The sequence below is a fragment of the Macaca fascicularis genome, chromosome 12 (assembly GCF_037993035.2).
Source record: "Macaca fascicularis isolate 582-1 chromosome 12, T2T-MFA8v1.1".
NCBI lineage: Eukaryota > Metazoa > Chordata > Mammalia > Primates > Cercopithecidae > Macaca > Macaca fascicularis.
In genome coordinates this window covers 74770485-74792480 of record NC_088386.1, presented here as the reverse complement: position 1 = coordinate 74792480, position 21996 = coordinate 74770485, and the positions used below count along the sequence as shown (strand labels likewise).

The window sequence follows — 21996 nt, the reverse complement described above, 5'->3', positions numbered from 1 at the left end:
ACATATTTTAGACAACTCAAGACAAGGGAAGCCTATTGTATTTTCCCGTATTTTTGCTTACTACCTTTTTTTGTTTGTTTGTTCCCACTCTTCTGTGGTTTCCTCTTTTACCATTATCTTTCTATTTAGAAATTTTCTTTTAGCCATTCTTTTGCGGTATATATGTCAGTAAAAGTTTTGCTTAGTTTTTCTTCCTTTGAGAATGTTTTGATTTCTCCCTCTAGCCTATAATATATTTTTACTGAATATAGTATTCTGGATTGATAGTCTTGTTTCATCACTTGAAAAATATTGTACCACTCTCTTCTGGCATCCATGTTTTTTTTGTTTTTGTTTTTGTTTTTTGAGACAGTGTCTCCCTCTATCTCCCAGGCGGTAGTGCAGTGGTGCAATCTTGCCTCACTGCAACCTCCACCTCTTGGATTCAAATGATTCTCCTGCCTCTGCCTCCTGAGTAGCTAGGACTATGGGCGTGTGCCATCATGCCTGGCTAATTTTTTTGTATTTTTAGTAGAGACAGGGTTTCACCATGTTGGCCAGGCTGGTCTTGAACTTCTGATCTCAAGCAATTCACCTGCCTTGGCCTTGCAAAGTGCTGGGATTACAGGTGTGAGCCACCACACCCAGCTGGTTTTGTTTTCTTAAAAAATTCATTCATTCATTCATTTTGTTTAGAGATGACATCTTGCACTGTCACCCAGGCTGGAGTGTAGTTGCAAGATCATAGCTCACTGCAGCCCCAAGGTACTGGGCTTAGTGAGGCTCCTGCTGGAGCTTCCTAAGTAGCTAGGATACAAGTGTACACCACCTCATATATATATATATATATATATATATATATATATATATATATTTTTTTTTTTTTTTAATACTTTCAACTTTTAGATCCGTGGGGTACATATGGGTGCACATGTAGTTTGTTACATGGGTGTAGTACATGATGCTGAGGTTTGGGGTATGAATGGTCCTGTCACCCAAGTAGTGAGTAAAGTACCCAATAGGTAGTTTTTCAGCCCTTACCGCCCCGCCCCCGGTAGCCACAGTGTCTCTTGTTATCATTATGTCCCTGTATACCCATAGTTTAGCTCACACTTACAAGTGAGAACATGTGGTGTTTGGTTTTCTGTTTCTTTGTTAATTCATTTAAGATGATGTCCTCTAGCTGCATCCATATTGCTGCAAAGGACTTGATTTCCTTCTTTTTTTATGGCTACATAGTATTCCATGGTATATTTGTCCACATTTTCTTTATCCAGTCCACCATTGTTGGGTGCCTAGATTGATTCTATGTCTTTGCTATTGTGAATAGTGGTGCAATGAACATAGAAGTGCATGTGTCTTTTTGGTAGAGCAATTTATTTTCTTTGGATATATACCTAGTAATGGGATTGCTGGGTCGAATGGTAGTCCTGTTTTAAGTTATTTGAGAAATCTCCAAACTACTTTCCCCACTGGTGGCTGAACCAGTTTACATTCCCACTAACAGTATGTAAACGTTATCCTTTCTCTGCAGCCTTGCCATCATCTGTCATTTTTTTTGACTTTTTAATAATAGCCATTCTGGCAGGTATGTTTGCATGTCTCTGATGACTAGTGATATTGAGCATTTTTTCAGGTTTGTTGGCTGCTTGTATGTCTTCTTTCGAGAAATGTCTGTTCATGTCTATTGCCCACTTTTTAATAGGGTTGTTTGTTTTTCGCTTGTTGAATTGATTAAGTTCCTTATAGATTCTGGATATTAGACCTTTGTCAGATACATAATTTGTGAATGTTTTCTTCCATTTTGTAGGTTGTCTGTTTACTATGTTGATAGTTTCTTTTGCTGTGCAGAAACTCTTTAGTTTAATTAGGTCCCACTTGTCAATTTTTGTTTTTGTTGCAGTTGCTTTTGAGGACTTAGTCATGTTGCCAAGGCTGATGTCTAGAATGGTATTTCCTAGGTTTTCTTGTAGGATTTTTATGCTTTTAGGTCTTACATTTAAGTCTTTAATCCATCTCGAGTTAATTTTTGTATAAAGTAAAAGGTACTGTCCGGTCTCATTCTGCACATGGCTAGCCAGTTATCCCAGCAGCATTTACTGAATAGGGAGTCCTTTCCCATTGCTTGTATTGTCCAAGAGCAGATGGCTGAGGTTTGTCTGTATTTTGGGGTTCACTTTTCTGTTCCATTTGTCCATGTGTCTGTTTTTGTACCAGTATCATGCTGTGTTGGTTACTGTAGCCTTATAGTATTGTTTGAAGTTGGGTAATGTAATACCTCTGGCTTTGTTCTTTTTGCTTAGGATTGCTTTGGGTACTTGGGTCCTTTTTTGGTTCCAGATGAACTTTAGAATAGTTTTTTCTAATTCTGTGAAAAATAATATTGGTTGTTTGATTGGAATTGCATTAAATCTGTAGATTGCTTTGGGCAGTATGGCCATTTTCATGATGTTGATTATTCTAATTCATGAACATGTAATGTTTTTCCATTAGTTTGTGTTCTCTATAACTTGTTTAAGTAGTGTTTTATAGTTCTTTCTGTAGGGATCTTTTACCTCCTTGGTTAGATGTATTCCTACGTATTTTATTTTTGTGTGTGTGGCATTGTAAATGGGATAGTGTTTTGGATTTGACTCTCACCTGCAATGTTATTGGTGTGTAGAAGTGCTACTGATTTTCGTACATTGTTTTTGTATCCTGAAACTCTACTGAGCCCGTTTATCAGTTCTAGGAGCCTTTTGATGGAGGCTTTAGTGTTTTCTAGGTATACAATCATATTACAATGATAAGAGATAATTTGGCTTATTTTCTTAGATATATGCCTCTTATTTCTTTCTCTTGCTCAATTGCTCTGTCTAGGCCTTCCTGCCTGTTCTGAATTAATTTATCTTTTTTTTATTTTTATTTGTTTTTTTATGAGACAGAGTCTTGCTCTGTCACCCAGGCTGGAGTGCAGTGGCACAATCTCCGCTCACTGCAAGCTCCACCTCCCGGGTTCACGCCATTCTCATGCCTCAGCCTCTCCAGGAGCTGCGACTACGGTGCCTGCCACCACGCCCAGCTAATTTTTTGTGTTTTTAATAGAGACAGAGTTTCACCATGTTTGCCAGGATGGTTTCGATCTCCTGACCTTGTGATCCGCCCGCCTTGGCCTCCCAAAGTGCTGGGATTACAGGCATGAGCCACCGTGCCCGGCCCTAAATTTTTTTTTTTTAAGATGAGAATCTGGCTATATTGCCAAGACTGGTATTGAACTGGCCTGAGCAGTCTTCCTGCTTGAGCCCCCATCATGAGCCACTTCAGTTGGTGGTTTTTGATGAGAAATCTGCTTTCATTTGAATCGTTTTTCTTTTCTCTTGTAGATAAGATTTCATTTATTTTTTGAATGCTTTCTTTGTCTTTAGTTTTCAAAAGTTTAATTAGGGTATAACTTGGCCCAGATTTTTTTTTCTGTGTCCCTCCTCTTTCTGCTTCATTCACCTTCTGTGTCTTTGGATTGTTTGCCAAATTAGGGAAGTTTTTAGCCCTTAATTTCTTCAAGTACTTTTTCAATCCTCCCCTCCCTTTCTCCTCTACTTCTGGGACTCCAATGAACAAATGTTTGGTCTTTCATATAGTCTCAGTGGTCCTTGAGGATCTGTTCATTTGTTGTTCAGTCTGTGTTCTTGTTATTATCATGTAATTTCTACTATGTTTTATTGATTCCTTCGTTTGTGCCCTCATTCTGCTTTTGATCCCATTTACTGCACTTTTATTTGATTATTGTATTTTTTGGTTCTAAAATTTCCATTTGGTTCTCTTGTATTTTCTGTTTGGTTGCCAAGACTGTGTGTTTTCTTAGTGAGGCTTTCTGTTGTTTTATTTGTTTTAAACGCGTTCATAATTCCTTGTGGAAGCCTTTTCATCATGGATGCTTTAAAATCATTGTCAGCTCATTCTAACAGCGCCCCGTGTGGGCTCCACTCACACAACAGAGATGGAGAATGTTGGAGGTGGGAGATCATTACTAGATTAATGTGTTGGATCCCTACTTGGCTTTCTCTCACTTCATACTCCTGAGGGGTATTATATGCTTCCTTACAGACTTTCGAGAATGGAAGTCTAGGCCCTCCACTTGACCTTCTGGCATGGGTGAGGATGAGGCCAGTGTTTTGTGTAGTTTTGGCTAGAGTAGCACTATTTTTCTCTAAAAATTGTCTTTCCTGCTGGACTCCTCCTTCCTGGTCTTTTGACTGGAGGCTTTTGTTGAGGCTTTATTTTTGTCTTCCCCTGTTGGTATTTCCAGGTTGCCAGTTTTACAGCTGCAAGTCTGAGATGTGATTAGGCAAAACGAAAACTCAAGGGAAACTTACCACTGAGTTGTTCCTTGGGTCCTGAGGCCCCTAGTCAGTCTGCATTCCTTTCTCTACCATTCACAGACTTCTTATGCTTGTTTTATATGTAATGTGTAGCACTTTTATTTGTACTTGGTGAGAGGAGTAGGAAAAACTATATCTATCCATCTTCCAGGAAGTAGAACACCAAGTCACTCCTTTTAGAAAACCTCCAGTGACTCTCTGTTGCCTATAGATCATCATCTAAGTTTCTTAGTCTGTTATTCAGAGAGCTTTTTAATCTATACAGAATCTTAGCTTTTCTCTCCTCTTCCAGCTACTCCTGTGTGTCTCTATCATACCATTTGATGTTCTATAGAATTCTATAGGATTCTGCGTTTCTACTCTCTCTATACCATGACCTTGGTCAATTTGTTCCTCTGTCTAAAATGCCCCAATCCTTCATCTCAAGGCTATGTACCCCATCACCTTGTAATTTGCAAGCTATTAGGTGTTTGACTGGATCATCAGTTGTTCCAGAAGATGTGAAGCTGAAACTATTGAAAAATGTCAAAATATTATGTTCTGCACTAGAATAGTTTGTCCTTCTAAAGTAAGGTAATGATTGTAAATTTGATTGTTAATATATCAGTATCACCAGCCACTGATTGTGGAGCATCTACTCTTTGTTGAATATTGGACTTAAACATTGGAATGGTAGATAATTTAAGGTTTATATTTAGTTAAATGGCATTTCTTTAAGAATAAAGCATTAGTAGTGCTAAATGATGCCTCCTTATTTTAATCTATCTTAATAATGATAAAGACTTGGCCAGTGGTTTTGAATCCTAGCTGCACATGTTGTTTACCTGGGGAGCTCTGAAATAATTGCCGTGCCTAGGTCTAAACCCAGAGATTTCCATTCAGTTGATTTGAACTGGGGCTCTCGCATTGACTTTTTTAAAAAGCTCCCCAAATGATTCTAATATGTAGCTGGGTTAAAATGTAAGTGAACACCAGTAGTTTCAGTCACTTTTGAAGTTCTTTCCCAGAATGCTTCCAGCTGTGCAGCTTTTAACTTTATACTTCAAAGTTTTTACCTTAGCAGATTAAAAAAAAAAACCCTTGCACTTCCTGCAGATGACTCATCCAGGTGAGTCATTATATGAATTATGAGCTGGTTTGCAAAAGGAAGAAAACATTTTGTGGCAATAATTAAATTTCTGTAGACAATGTGAAATAACAAAATTCAAGATTGTTCTCTCAAAGATTTAAAAAAATTCTCTTACTGATTTTTTTAAAAGGTGGTTGCAGGAACAGTACAGAGTGTATAGCATCCTATATAATCCATTGATACTGTAGAATTTTTTGTTGAATTAATAGTCTTAATCTCTCTTCGAGTGTTTACTTTTTGTCAGATACTAAGATACGTAGTTGGCACGAATATAGATAATAAAGAATTTACTGCTACAGCAGAGAAATCAAACATTAGTCGTGATTAGTATATGAAACACTCTTGAATCTTATGATAAAACTGGTGTAAACATTTGGCATCTAAGTAGTTAATGTATTTAATTTAAGAGACTGACAGACTTTTAGTTTCTAATAATAAAAGCAGTTGGGGATAAGGAAACAAGGGCAAGGCAGAGGAAGAAAAAAAGGAGAAAAGAGGTCAGTTAATAACGAACATAGAGAAAAAATAGACTCAAAGATAAGAATTCAATTAACTTTGTGACAAAGACTTTCCTCTGAGAAAGAAGAAATTAGGTGCTCTAGTTCATTATTTATTTTAGGGCCATATACTCAATTTGGTTCATTATATTATGACTCCAAAGCACGGGAAGAATTATAAAATGACACTGACCATTTTCCCTACACATAGTAATTTATTAAGCAATAAATTTCTAGTTTCTTACAGAAACTGGCATGACTGAGGGGACTACTTTAAAGGGGCTGATGCTTCATGTTAGGTAAATCTCTAGGAATGGTAGTAAGAACATTATTAGATAATTGTCAAAGTATTTGTCAGATTTTGTTTTTCTGAATGTATATGCTGTAACTTTAATATATATTTTTTATGGAATCCAAGAATTTTGAAGAAATTTGATCATGACAGGATTTCTAAGGCCATGAGAAGGCATTAATTTTTATTATGCCTAAAGTTTTCTATGGACTTAATGGTATGATTATACTGTTGATCCTTGAACAACAGGTTTGAACCAGGTGGGTTCACTTTATGTGAATTTTCTTCTACATCTGTCACCCCTGAGATAGCAGGGCCAACCTTTCCTCTTCCTCCACCTTCTCAACTGGCTCAATGTAAAGACAACAAGGATGATGACGTTTTTGATGATCCATTTCCACTTAATGAATAGTAAATATGTGTTCTCTTTTTTATGATTTTCTTAATAACATTTTCTTTTCTCTAGCTTTATTCTAAGAATATTATATATAATACATATAACATACAAAATATGTGTTAATCAGTTTTATGTTATTGGTAAGGCTCTGGTCAGCAGTAGGCTCTTAGTAGTTGAGTTTTTGGGGAGTCTAAAGTTATATGTGGATTTTTGACTATGTGGAGGGTAGGTGCCTGTAACCCCTGTATTGCTCAAAGGTCAACTTACAATTAATACTTACAGTTTCATTTCCAAATTTGTATGCCATGACTGGATTTCCGTCATTCTGGCAGGAGATAAAGATACCGACTCCCATGGACTCTTGTCTCTGATGAGCAGGGGTGGGGCAAGTCTCTGTACTCAAACATTGAGGGCAGATTTTGAAGTTACCCTTTATGCTTCTATATTTGGCATATGTGTCATATTACAAGTTTGGAAATGAGCTTACTGACGGAAGGGACCATGGAAAATAATCACTTTCCTTATTTCAAAAGAAAATAAATCTTTATAAAAATTAGCCCTTAAAAATATCTCCAAACTTAGCCATTTGTCTTATGTTCACTGACAGTATGCTTGGGACTTGTAGGGAAGGGACACACACACAATGGTAAATAAAAACTGGCTCAGTGCCTGACTTTGTAAAGCACATGTTTTTAATACATGCTAAATTTTATGCCCGGAAATGTAGGCTATGATGGAAATGTGCGAAGGGCCAGGTAAACAAGGATCAAATCACGCCAAGTCCCCCAAAAAGTGTAATACAAAGTGAACATCAGAAGGTCATCGGGAAAAACAGGAGAATGGGGTATTAAAACACAAGAAGACAGCAAAAACAGTGCTAATTTCTGTAGGTATGATGATGGATATTTGTGTGTCATGGTATTTTTTTTTCACAGAAGCTTTCATATGGATTCTCATGTCATTAGTGATTTAAGGATCTCTGTTTTAGGATTAGAAAATAATTTCATTTGTCCCTGTAATATATTAGAAAGGAGGGCAAGTGTAACATTTGCAGTGTTTTCTTTTAAACATTTGTCTGATAGAAGATTATATAATCGGTTTGGTTTTAGATCAAGAAAACAAGATTAAGACCTAATTAGATATTTTTATAGACTTGATTTTAAATCAGGAATTACTGCTTTTAAAACACTTTGACCAAAAAGATGATCCTTGCACTTAAATATCACCAAGTAAAACTACTTGGTAAAATATGGTTGTATATTATTTTATTTACATACATTTATTTTGGTCCCAACTCATGATTGTAAAGCCTGTGAACCCCAAAGTGTTCTGAATCATCAAACTATAGCAAATACGAATGAAAAAAAAACTACATCAGATTTTTTTTCAAAGATGAGTGTGAAATAATTAAGTCTAGGACTTGTTCTTACATATTAAATTACAAGTAAGAGCACGGGTTGTCTCCCCTATTTAAATATTTATCTCTTGAAAATTATTTCTTCATTTTCTTAGATTTTACTTGTCAACATACAGATTGAGGCTTTCTTAACATCTACCCTTTACTATATGCTCAGGTAGTATGTATGTATATATACATATAATTTTTAAAAATAACTTTTTAGAGACAGGATCTCTCTGTGTTACCCGGCTTAGAGTGCAGTGACACAATTGTAGCTCATTGTAACCTCAAACTCCTGGGCTCAAGTGGTCCTCCCACCTCAGCCTCCCAAGTAGCTAGGGCTGTAGACATGCGCCACCATGCCCAGCATTTTTTTTTTTTTTAAAGACATGAGGTCTCACTATGTTGCCCAGGCTGGTCTTGAACTCCTGGGGTCAAGCAGTCCTCCTGCCTCAGCTTCCCAATGTGCTGGGATTACAGATGTGAGCCACCACACCTGGCTACATATAATTGCTCATTGTAATAAACACTGTTTGAGTTCATATCATATCTTAAGTAATTCAACAAGTAAAAATGATGTGGTTCCTTCTGTCAGTGAGCTCTTGTTAGAAGGGGAGATAGATGATGATGAATAATCATCATAATAATAGAGTGGAAGGTAAATGGTAGCACTGAGGAGGGAGAGAATGGGTACTCATTCTCCCCTTGAGTGTTGTGTCAGGGAAGGTTTCACAGAGAAGGTGAATCTAAGATAAGGTTAAAGCATGAGTAGAAATTTCATGGACAAAGGATTGTAGTAATGATGTTTCAGCAAAGATGACATCATAGGCCAGGGCTCAAACCATGAAACAGTTGCAAGTTCAGAGAGTTGCACTTGGTTTCTTGCTAATGAGAAAAACATGAAGTGGAGAGAGAGGCAGGAGGATGATCTGGAAAAGACTTAAGTCTTGTAAAAGAATTGGCTGTGGAGGATCATTCGGGATTTTCAAATTGAGTGAGAGAATTAATTTTGCAAGTGGGTAAAGGCGGTTGAGTCTGGAGTCAGGAAATGTTTCTGAGGTAATAGGTATTTGAGGCAATAGTGCTGTTGAGAAGAGGGTAGAATCAGCAGGCTATGTGCCATTTGTATGTAGACGGTACAGGAAAAGAATAACTTGAGGCTTTTCTTAGATTTTTGCCTTTGGTTTTTATAATATGTATGTGGGTTTGGACATATGTTGAGGAATAATGTAGAAAAGCTAGTGACTTCTGACTGTAATTTTACCTAAATTTATTTTATTTTGAAATAATTTCAGACTTATAGAAAAATTGCAAAGACAATTCAAAGAATTACCATGTGTAGGGTTCACTCCACATTCTCCTAATGTTAACTTTTTACCATACTTGGTTTCAGATTTTCATGAGGCAGTATTTGTTTCTGAACCATTTGGGAGTAATTTATAGATATTATGCCCCTTAGCCCCTAAATACTTATGTCCCTTTATTCCTAAGTATGTCCCCCAAACAAGGATTTTTTAAAAATATATAACCACAATATAATCATCAATATCAGGAACTTAACATTGATGCAATACTCTCTAGAATTTATTTAAATTTTGCAGTATTTCCTAATTTCCTTTTAAGTAAAAGAGAACTGTTTCCTCTGGTATAGGTTCCAGTTCAGGATTATATGTATTACTTTTGGTTTTCATGTCTCTTTAATTTCCTTAATATAGAACACTTCCTCAGTCTTCCTTTGTGTTTCATAATATGACTTTTTTTTTTTTTTTTTTTAAAGAGATGAGCTCTCACTATGTTTCCAAGGCTGGCCTTAAACTCCTGGCCTCAAGCAGTCCTCACACCTCAGCCTTCCAAAGTGCTGGGATTGCAGACATAAGCCACTGTGCCCAGCTGATAAATGACATTTTAAAAGAATTCCAGTCAGTTATTGTTTAGAAATATTTTTGCCATTTGAGTTTGTCTGCTATTTCCTCATGATTAGATTCAGGTTATGCATTTCTGGCTGGAATACTACTGAAGTGATGTGTCCTCAGAATCTCTTAGCAGGAGACCCATACTATTGTTTTGTTCCTTTACTGGTGATGTATACCCGTACTATTTTTAGTAGAGACGGGGTTTCACCATGTTGACCAGGCTGGTCTCAAACTCCTGACCCCAAGTGATCTACCCGCCTTAGCTCCACAAAGTGCTAGGATTGCAAGTGTGAGCCACTGCGTCTGGCCTGAGCCTTTTCTTATATTCTGGCAACAAGTGTTTCAGAGTCATCTTGTACTTTCCTTATCCAGCCTTGAAATCTCTCATATTTTCAAGCAGCCCTAATTCTTTTTAGGGGGAATGTTATTTAGAAATCAAGATCTGGGCACTCATGCTACTGAGAGATGTCTATTTATTTGTTTATTTATTTAAAGGGATTTGCTTACGTGATCATGGAGGCTGGTAAGTCTGATCTGCAGAGTCAGCAAGCAGACTGGAGACCCAGCGAGAGCTGATGTTCTAGTTTGAAGGCCATCAGGCAGGAAGAGCTGGTGTTGTAAATGAAGTCTGAAGACAGTCCTGCTGAAGGAATGCCTCTTACTGAGAGTCAGTCTTTTTGTTCTACTCATGCTTTCGACTGATTTGGTGAGGCCCACCTACATTACAGCAGGCAAACTGATTTACTCTACCAGTTAAATGTAAATCTTATCCAAAACACCCTTACAGAAAACAAGAAAATGTTTAACCAAATATGGGGACACACTGTGGCCCAGTCAAGTCAACACCTGAAATTACTGAAATTAACCGTCAGAGCCCTCCAAGTGGACAGAACCAGGGCATGCATACACACACATGCACACACACACACACCAGGGGCATGCATACACATACACATATACATATACACACACACCAGGCCATGTGCACACACATGCACACATGCATGCATGCATGCATGTATCCCTGTATCTATCTCTGTATAAAAACTATGAATACGCTGGATATGGTGGCTCATGCCTCTAATCCCAGCACTTTCAGATGCTAAGTCAGGTGGATTAGTTGAGGTCAGGAGTTCGAGACCAGCCTGGCCAACATGGTGAAACCTCATCTCTACTAAAAATACAAAAATTAGCCAGGCACTGTGGTGTGTGCCTGTAACCCCAGCTACTTGGGAGGCTGAGGCAGGAGAATTGCTTGAACCCAGGAGGCAGAGGTTGCCGTGAGCTGAGATCGTGCCACTGTACTGTAACCTGGGTGACAGAGCAAGACTCCATCTTAAAAAACAAAAACAAAAGCAAAAAGAAACTATGAAGACATATTCCTGTTCCAGCCATCATTACCAGGTTCATTCTAGCCTCCTTCCGCCCTTTCCATATTTGTACTACCTTTGACAATAGGAAGTCTGGTTTCTGCTGTTCACAGTATACTTACTTATTTGCTCAATCTTAGAATACACAAAAAGTAATTTAGAATTGCTAATCCTTAACACTATAAAAAGCAAACCTACTTATTGGAATTCATTGCTTACTTACAGTTCTCTTTTGTTTATGTCCTGAGAATATGTAGTAAAAATACTGTGTTCAAAAGTTACTTTGGTGGTTAGGTCTTCCTTTCTTCCTAAATTTTCCCTGAGTCATTTGAAATACCATCAGAGACATTCGTTTTGTTTGATTTCCATCTTAGATTTTTTTTCCTTTCTCATCATTGTGGATCTCCTTATTTCTTTGAGTATATGAAGCATTAACATGATTCCAAAAGTCAGAACCATACAGAAAGCTATACACAGGAAAGTGTTGATCATCCCTCCCATCTTTTCTATCACTTCTCCAGTCCACTTATCTTCTCCATCCCCTATTTTCTGCTCCCTAGATGATTACCCTGATTAATTTCTCATGTATTTAATTCTTTGGTTCTCTGTACACAAAATGGACAAATAAATGTATATCTTCTTTCCTGTACAAAAAGTAACACACTAAATATATTCTTTTCTATTTTGTTTTTCCCACTTAACAGTATATACTGGATATCTATATTTTATAATGATATAGAGAGCTCTTTATTAATTTTTAGAGCTGCATAGTACTCCATTGTGTGGATCTACAGCTTGTTTATTCAATCACTTTCCCATTTGTGGACATTCAGGTTATTTCTGATTGTATTTTACAATTATAAATATCACTGCAATAAATAATCTTTGTAATATGTGTTTTTATATTGTTGAAATGTATCTTCTCCCTTGTCACTTCTTATTTTGAATTTGTGCTTTCTCCTTTTTTTTTTTTTTTTTTTCTGGATTAACCTTGTTCATTTACTTTAAAAAATTCTAGGATTTTGATTTATGAATTAGATATGATTTTTAAAGTTCTCCACCTAGCTGATTTATTTTGTCTTTATTATTTCTAGTCTCTGTTTTCTCTTGGTTTAGTTTGTTCTTTTTGAATTACAAATGTTCAAGGCTGTATAGATTTTCCTCTGTTCAGGGTATTAAATGTGTAATTTTATATCTTTTTTTGGAAAATGTATAATTTTGAGGTAGAATGCTGTTTTTGTTTTTGATTTTGTTAATATCCAGTTTTATTAGAATTATGATCAGAGTGTTTGTGTTATTACTGCTTCATGAAATACACTGTTGCTTTTTACATTACCTAATATGTGTGCACTTTTTTTGGTCAATATTTATGTCCATTTGTGAAGGAGGTACAGTTTTTATTATCAGGGTATGTAGTTTTCAGTTAAGTTTATAAGTGTTTTTCAGTCTTACATATTATTAAAGTTATGTTCGTATGTCTGTATATCCCTGTACTTCTACTTTTTAAAGGTAGTTGCTGTGTGATGATAGGCGTACACAGTGGTTATATCTTCATTGTGAATTGCAGCTTCTAACGTTAAACAGTGTTTCTCTGTGTCATATTTAATGCTTTAGTATCAAGATCAGTACTCTTGCTTCCTTATCGTTTCTGTTTGCTTTGTATGCCTTTGCTTATCCCTTTTTTTAAATTAAAAAAAAATATTTTTTTTCGCTTTTTGGTCTATGCTGTTTTAGGTTATCTCTTGAATAAGCATTTATTAGGTATTTTTTTAATAGCCAAATGAAAAAAATTTTAATGACTTATGTTTGATTTCAGCTATTATGTTATAAATACTGTGTACATTGTTATATTTTTCTTTATTTCTTTGTGACGTGCTTTCTTTGCCTTTTCATCTTAAAATTTTTTTTTTGGATATTTAGGCTTTGCTGTTTATTGTTGTAGCAGCTACTTGTGCGTTTATGCCTTTTTAAAATGTCTTCATTTCGTTGTTTTCTTATTTAAGTTCATATGATCTATTATGTTAGTTTTTAATGGCGTCCTATAATTCTTATCTATTGCTATTTCAACAGTCAAAAGTTTATTTTACATTTTTCTTTTTCTCTTTCTTTTTCCATTTTTTTCAGTTGCATTATGTCTGTTTCATCCTCAATCCTTAATTGCAACTTCGTTTTGCTCTTAGATCTACAATTAAATATAATTTTCACCACCAGTTTTTTTGCTGAAGTTTACCTATTGGTTAGATATAGCTCAGATTTTAGTGGATTTCTTAAGAAGAACTCATGGTGACCACAATATTCCCTGAGTTCCTGCATATTAAAAATTGTTCTCCTGTAGCCTTAATATTGGTACTACAGGTTGGGTGGCAACAAGTCCTTGGTTCACACTTTCCCTTTTTATAATGTGGCCTTGCTTTCTATATGTTTTGTTGTTCTGAGAAGTCTGATGCCACTCTTAATTTTCTCGCCCTTGTAAGTTGCTTGAATCTTTTGTTTGGAATTCCTAGATCTTTTCCTTCTCATATTTTTAAAGTCTAATAGTTTTACTATAATATATCTTAGAATTGATTTTAACAGGTCAATTTTCCTTGCTACATTAGTGGGTTCTCTTAATGTGTAGAATCAGATTTTGTTTCTGCAAATTTTTTTTTGGATTATAGTTTTAAATATTAATTCTGTTCTAATATTTTCTTTTTCTTCTTTAGAAACTTCAGTTACTCATATAGTTATACCTTCTTTGTTTACCTGCCATTTTACCAACTGTTCCTGTGATTATTTTTTTTACCTCATTATCTCATTTTCATTCTCTTGGTTCTTTTCCTATTTTCCTCAGTACCTTTTTATTAAGGTTTTAGTTTTCTCTATTTTTGACGAGGAATTTAGTCCTCACCTTTTCTCTCTTATTTTTTCTTTTTGCCCATTCTATTTTCAGGTTTACATTTCTGATTTATGATGGTTTTCATACTCCTGAATGCTTGTTTAAAGAGATACAATTCAGGCTGGGTGCAGTGGCTCATGCCTGTAATCCCAGAACTTTGGGAAGCTGAGATGGGCAGATGGCTTGAGCCCAGGGGTTTGAGAGTAGCCTGGGCAACATGACAAAACTCATTCTCTACAAAAAATACAAAAAATTATCATCCCAGCTACTGGGGAAGGTGAGGTGGGAGGATCACTTGAGCCCAGGAGGTGGAGGTGGGGGTGAGCTGAGATCATGCCACTGCACTCCATCGTGGGTGACAGAGTGAGACCTTGTCTCAAAAAAAAAAAAAAAAAAAAAAAGCTACAATTCAGTTTGGAATATTTATTACAATCTTCTACTTTGTTGTGGGTTTTTTGGAGGTGCTTTTCATTAGCTTAATTGTCCTAACGTTAGTTTTTATTTTAGAAATTTTATATAGATGAAGATTGCAACAACTCTGTATGTCTGTGAGCAGGGCTGTTGTTGTAGGGGGTTTTATGAGATTGCTAATTCAAGTATGTCTTCCGCTGTCAGTGTAGCAAAGTGTGGTTTGTTTGTTGGATGGCTTTTTTTCACCTTTTGAGGGAGAGGATTTTGTATTTCTCAAGTAGGAGTGTGTGTGTGTGTGTGTGTGTGAGAGAGAGAGAGAGTATAAGTTCTTACAAAATCTTAAATTTCTTTATGTATATAAGAATCTTACAGAATCTGAAATTTTCTTTTTAGTTTCTTTTTTCATCACCATATAATTTCCAAAAACACACATTCTTTTCTTTTTACCACCTTCCTTGTTTTGTATTAGTCAGGGCTTTCCAGAGAAATAGAAACAAAAGGATGGAGAGTTATATAGATATATATCTAAATACATATGTATATCTAGATCTAGAATGAGTTTTTTTTTTTTTGTAAGAAACTGGCTCATGTAATCATGGAGGCTGAGAAGTCCCACCATCTGCAAACTGGAGACCTGGGAAGACCTGTGGTGTAAATTCCCGTCAGTCTGAAGGCCTGAGGACTAGGAGCAACAATGGTGTAAGTTCCAGCCCAAGGATAGGAGAAGACTGCTGTATCAAGCTGTAAGGCAGATAGAGAGAATTCAGCCTTTCTTCCTCCTTTTGTTCGGTTTGGGCTCTTAAGTTGAATGATGCTCCCTTACATTGGGGAAAGTAATTGCTTTACCTATTCCACAAATTCAAATGTCTTTTCTAGAAACACTCTAATAGACATAACCAGACATAATGTTTAACCAGATATTTGGGCATCTCGTGGCCCAGTCAAGTTAACACATGAAATTTACTGTCACACCTTTGATGCATTACCTTATCAAGACTACTTTCTTGAATCCTCCCTGTACTTTTAATTCCCTTCCCTGTAATTTTTTCTCATCTACGAATGGTCTTCTTGAGAATTTTTTCACTTAGGCTGGGCTTTCTTTTTCTGTGGATGATTTTAGTTTATTTTAGGCTTTCTGTCCTCACCTCCAGCCCCCTTTTTCTTTTTGCACAATTTTTCTTCCCCTAGATCTATCTGTCCTCTCTGTAATGGGTTAGGGGAAAAGCTTGAGTAATATCTCCACTAGAATGGAGTTTATGTTTTCTACTTTACAGAATTTGAAGTTAGTTTGTCTTGTATTAAAAGTGTGAAATTTGTATGGTTTTATTTGTTCTTTTAGCTTTTGAAGGTCTTTTTAGCTTTTGACGGTTATATTGGAGGATTTGGATTTACATGGCCACTAATACCTTGATTAACCCATGAGTTATGAAACTTTACACCAGTTGATAATTTTTTCCCTACTGAAACCAGAGTAGGTTACTTAGTGTTTCCGTATAATGCCAATGGACTGGATTAGCATTCAAGATGAAGCCTGTGTGCTTTCCTGATGTAGGATGAGTCCCTGGTTCTACAGTATTTTCCTTCATTAAATATAGACCCCATTCCCACCACAGGTTTGTATCTTAAGGCAAAGTCATTGCAACATCTTTTCTGCCACTGTATTTGCAAACCCTAAGATGGAACTCGTTTCACCTTCCATTACACACATGGACATATTTGTTATAAAGGAGATATATAACCCTCCAAAATGTAAAATGTGTAATTGAGGTAAGAGGTATAATATTCAGGCCAGGAGTAGTGTTGAGGAACTTCCTCATCTACAATACGCACACAAGCATGCATGCGTGCACAGACACAGATACATACACCCGTGACATATTTAATGTCTGTCATGTTATAGAGGCCACCTGGTAACACACTAAATTACATTATACTTCCACAGTGTGAGGGTCTGGGGACTATACATAGATTTTTGTCTCAGTGATTGATAGATGGTATAGATTCCTAGGAGGGGAGGATCATAAGGAGGCCATTCAGGAAGGATGATTGTCTCACTTCTAGTTCTTTAACCATTGAGACCAGTGTGAGTGGGCTTAAGCTAAAAGGGGTATTTAATTGAGTAATTTTGGCATATCACCCCACACCAAATGGCAGCTGGGTTCTGTTAAGGTACTGAAGCCAGGGTGAGTGGTAAAGTAACTTGCTTAAGGTCACACACCTAATAAGCGGCAGAGTTCAGATCTGATCCCAGTTCAACCTGGTGCTAGCCTTAATCATGACAACCTGCTGCCTCTGCTCATTTTCCCCCCAAAATTTCTAGTAATGTCAAGAGCTCCATAGGCAGTGCAGAAGTCATTGAAAACCGGGAAGTGCTACTTTGGTGCCTCCTACCTAAGCTTTGTACTAGAAGCAGTGACACTTTAAGAAAGCTCTTTTAACCTTAAATCATTTTTTGTAAAGGAAACAATTATCATAGTCTCTTATTTTTAAATATTAGATTTTGTGTTGTGCTTTTTTTTACAAAAACTATTTGTTCAAACAGCTGTTTTAGAGTATAGTAATAGTGGATGGCAAAAACATTGTTACCTCAATTCTTAGAAATACTTGCTAGCAAAAACTTATTTTTGACTGTCCAGAGGAATCCTAAAATTTTCTCTGTGCTGCCTTTGTGGATGGTATCATATAATCTGCCAAGTGAGAGGTTAGTGGCAGTCAGGAGCCATCTAAATATTTTGAGAATGTACTAGGAACTGAAAAGGCTTCATAGATACTAAAGTGAGAAAGTGAGGTGGGGGATAATAGTGAATATTGTAATAAAAGTTAAGATGTAATTTTATAAAATGGAAACAGCTGCATGTTAAATAGTGACTTTTTCCAAATTTTGAAATACAGATAATGAAAACTCACTTAGGCTGTAAAAGTAGTAAAGTCAAATAAGCCATTTCTGAAGCCAAAAGTTGGAGTTGACTCAGCATAAAGAAGGCTTTATAAAGTGCCCCTCTTCATTCATGATCCTAATGGACCAGGTCTCAAAATATTTCAGTAAATGTCCCTGAACTATGTAATTTAATATTTTGCTCAAAGTAAATAATGCTCTATTCATAGTTCTTTGGCATGTTTAAAATTATCTAAGCTTGCTTTTTCCTTCCTTTTTCTCCTGCTTCCTCTCTATTCTGCTAAGTGGCACCTAACTGAGAAAGCTGGCAGGATCATTATTCAACAAATATTTATTGCTCATTGGCCATCTGCCAGGCGTTGTCCTAGGCAAACAAATAGACACATTCAAATGACATAGGCAACATCTATTTTAGATTTCAGAAATAACTATTTTGGCTTTATTGACTGTATAGGTAAATAGATTGTTATTAAATTTGGATATGCTCTTTAGTGTTAATATGCATCATGCTCAAAATCTTTGGAATCTGTTTCTTTTCTGGATCAAACAATATGACATTTATTGATTATTAACCTGGAGATCTGCCTCGTCTTCTGACCAACCACTTCTGTGCACATATCAGCGTGAGTGGATATTGTGGACATAAATGTTGTTTTTCATAGAATTTAATCACTTAACTAAAAGTGTAATAATGGTGATAGTGATAGTGAGAAGGAGACTGCTGGGAAAATGACTGTGGTCATGAAAGTGAGAAAGGCCTAACAAGACAAGGAATAAATGTCTCCATTGCCAATAGAGTGACAGAAGTTGGGGTTCTGCCTGCATGCCTGCCTGCCTCTTTTTATCTTATGGCTGTTGCAGTGATCAGAATTGGTCTCCTGTTTTCTCAGCAGTCTTAAATGGGGTCCAGATACTCAGATTTTTCCCCACACCAGGCTTTAGAATATGTTGGTGAATATGAGGATATTTTAAGAGTATGTGTAGCCTATTTTCTGCCTTCCCTTGAGATTTGAAATAAAAATATTGCTAAAATGAAAAATTGTTTCAAGAATTATAGCTCTCTCTTATACATTTTTGATATGTTTAACAATTTAGTTTTCCTAAATTTTTATGGACCTTTTAAACATACAGAAACATAGGGAATGATAAAAGGTATCACTGTTTACTCATCATCCATTTATAACAGTTATCAATAAGTGGCCAATCCTGTTTTATGAATATTCTTCCTTCTCCATTATTGAAGCAAATCTTAATGGTATGGTCTGAATGTCCCCCAGAATTCATGTGTAGAAACTTAGCTCCAACTGTGGTTGCTTTAAGAGGTGTAGCCTTTGGGAGGTGATTAAGTCACAAGGGCTATGCGCTCATGAATGGGACTAGCACCCTTATAAAAGGACTCGAGATTGAAGGGAATGCTCTCTTGCTCTCCCACTTTTCTGTCACATGAAGACACAGCATTTGTACCCTTTTTGCCCTCTCATCTTTCTGCCATGTGAGGACACCTAGACGATACCATCTATGAGAACAGGGCTTCACCAGGCACTGAACCTGCCGGTGCCTTGATCATGGACTTCTTTTTTTTTTTTTTTTTTTTTTTGAGACAGAGTCTTGCTCTGTCGCCCAGGCTGGAGTGCTGTGGCCGGATCTCAGCTCACTGCAAGCTCCGCCTCCCGGGTTCCCGCCATTCTCCTGCCTCAGCCTCCCAAGTAGCTGGGACTACAGGTGCCCGCCACCTCGCCCGGCTAGTTTTTTTTGTATTTTTTAGTAGAGACGGGGTTTCACCGTGTTAGCCAGGATGGTCTCGATCTCCTGACCTCCTGATCCGCCCGTCTCGGCCTCCCAAAGTGCTGGGATTACAGGCTTGAGCCACCGCGCCCGGCCGATCATGGACTTCTTAACTTCCAGAATTGTGAGAAGTAAATTTCTATTATTTATAAATTACTCTATCTCAGGTATTTTTGCTACAGTAGCATGAACATATTAAAATACCCAGACATATTTCATTAAAGTATATGTCATTTAAAATATAAAGATCTCTTTTTAAAAAATATAACCTTAATGTCATATCTTTAAGAAAATGAATAATTATATTTGAGAGATGTCAAAAACTTTTATTATTTATATTACAATAAAGGTTACTACATTAATTACCACAAGCATGAGAATTAATATAACTTAGAGCTTAAGAGTAGGGCTTCTGTAGGAGATACAGGAAAAAAATCCTAAGTTGTTTTTTTCATCTCTGACACAGTCAACATAGAACACTTCATTTCTGGTCACTAAAATGTGTGGAAATGTTCCCCCACCAGCAACCAATCAATTTGCCAGCTGACACCAACTGGGTATCCTGTAATTGAACTCAATTTTAACACTGTCTACCTGGAGACAGCATCAGATCCCTCAGGTTGAGGGTGAGTCCCACAAAACTACCCCCCTACTTCAGATACTGATCGCAAGCCCAGGTTGTGACCTGTGTTACTGACTGACTGGCTATAAATTGGGGTTCCCATGTCCCCCTCCTCAGTTTTGATTTGCTAGGATGGCTCACAGAACTCAGGGAAAACCTGTAAATTTACCCATTTACTACAGAGGATATTACAAAGCATATAGATGAACAGCCACATGGAAGAGATACACAGGGCAAGGTTTATGGGAAGGGGCATAGAGCTTCTATGACCTCTGGTGGGCATTCCACCTTCCAGAAACACATAAATGTGTTCAACAGTCTGGAAGATCCCTGAATCCAGTCCTGTAGAGTTTTTGTGGAGGTTCCTTTATATAAGCATGATTGATTACATCATTGGCCATTGGTGGTCAACACAACCTTCAGCTCCTCTTCCCTTCTCTGAGTTAGTGGGGGTACTGAGAGGTTGGACTGAAAATTCTAACTCTATCCACAGGGTTGATTTCCCTGGCAACCAGCCCCCATCCTTCATAAGAGCCTTGAGCAATCAGACATTTCATTAGCATACAAAAGACACTTACCACTTTAGAGATTCCGAGAGTTGTATGAGCTTTGTGCCAAGAACCAGGAGCAGAAACAAAATATAAAGTATATTTCTTATGTCACAATATTGTATTCTTGGAGTTAGCCTTAGATTTGAATGCCAGTTTTGCTATATAACATTGGGCAGGTTAACCTCTCTTCATCTCACTAGGCCGCTGTATCCTCAGCTGTTAAATGCTGACAGTAATAGTTTTAACTAAGTAGGATAGTTGTGAGTTATAAATGAAACAATGCACAGAAAGCTATTAGGATAGTGTTTATGTATAAAACATGCTCAATAATGTTAGCATTATTATTTTTATTTGGAGGTGTGACAAAATACACATAATTAATTTGAGATCCCATTTTTTAGATTAGGCCATGTTTCAAAGTGATTTGTGTTTAATCATGCTCTTCACAGTTTATTTTTAGGGAATACAAAATAATATTGTTTTAATCTATAGGCACATTTATCCTTTTCTCAAAAGCAAATTTGACTTGTTTTAAAACATGTAATAGCATTGAAAGGAATAAATTTAACTTTTAATCAAATCTTGAATGTCTTAATGTATGTTGATGTGTGAAAACTTTGAGATACCCTAAGAGATAAGACCTTTATAATTTTCCCTTGAGATTAAAAATAAAATGCAAATCTAAGTTCCTTTTGTAGTTCCAATATAGAGTAATAGAGAGTTTGGATAATCTATGAACATAAATGTTATCAACAATACTGCTTATACTCTCCTTTCTTCCCTTTGTTTAATCCATTTAGTCTTATTGTCATTGTTTTATACCATTCAGAATGTACAATGTTGGAAGAAATTTGCCTTTGCAAAACTGAAGTTTTTCATAGCAATATGTTCTGATTATAGTACAACTTGGGGATAAATTGCTTAGCATATGCAGTTCATTTTACAGACTTTCTGGAGAATATTGCTTACTTTTGTTTTTAGTTTTTATTTCTTAATAAAATGTACATCATTTTCATCCAGATTGTCCTAATTTACAAAATGACCAATTCAGTTGTTTATTTTTTAAATTATTTTTGATGGCTTTATAAGGTGAAATTTACATATCATGAAATTCACCCATTTTAATTATACAGATTGATTTTTAGTAGATTTCAGAGCTGTGCAGCCACTACCACAATTTAATTTTACAGTGTTTCCATCTCTCCAAAAAGAAACTTAGTGTCTATTACCAGTCACTCTCCATACCCACCCCAGCCCTAGGCAACCACTGGCCTACTACTTTCTTTCTTTTTGGATTTGCCTATTCTGAATATTTTTTATACAAAAGGAATCATACAATATATGTTTGTGTCTGACTTTTTTCACTTAGTATGTTTTCTGAGTTTATCCTCGTCATATCATATATCAATGTTTTCATTCATTTGTATTGCCTGATGGTATCCTATTATATGGATGTGTCATGTTTTGTTTATCCGTATAGAAGTGATGGACATTTGGGTTGCTTTCATGTCTTGACTGTTAT

The 21996-nt window shown here is 36.4% G+C and overlaps 1 protein-coding gene across 10 annotated transcripts in view; it reads left to right on the top strand.

Moving 5' to 3' along the window:
* SESTD1 (SEC14 and spectrin domain containing 1) overlaps window positions 1-21996 on the top strand; it is a 151385-nt gene that overhangs the window by 20038 nt on the left and 109351 nt on the right. For 3 of the 10 annotated variants that reach the window (XR_012421287.1, XR_012421284.1, XM_074009542.1), the window contains exon 1: window positions 15196-15319. The exons of the other annotated variants lie outside the window; for them this stretch is intronic. Coding sequence is in view for 1 of the 3 variants with exons in the window: in XM_074009542.1 (XP_073865643.1) it covers window positions 15315-15319 (5 nt within the window). In the remaining 2 variants the exon portion in view is untranslated. Of the gene's footprint in view, window positions 1-15195; window positions 15320-21996 lie in introns of those variants that run through there. 10 annotated transcript variants of the gene reach the window in all.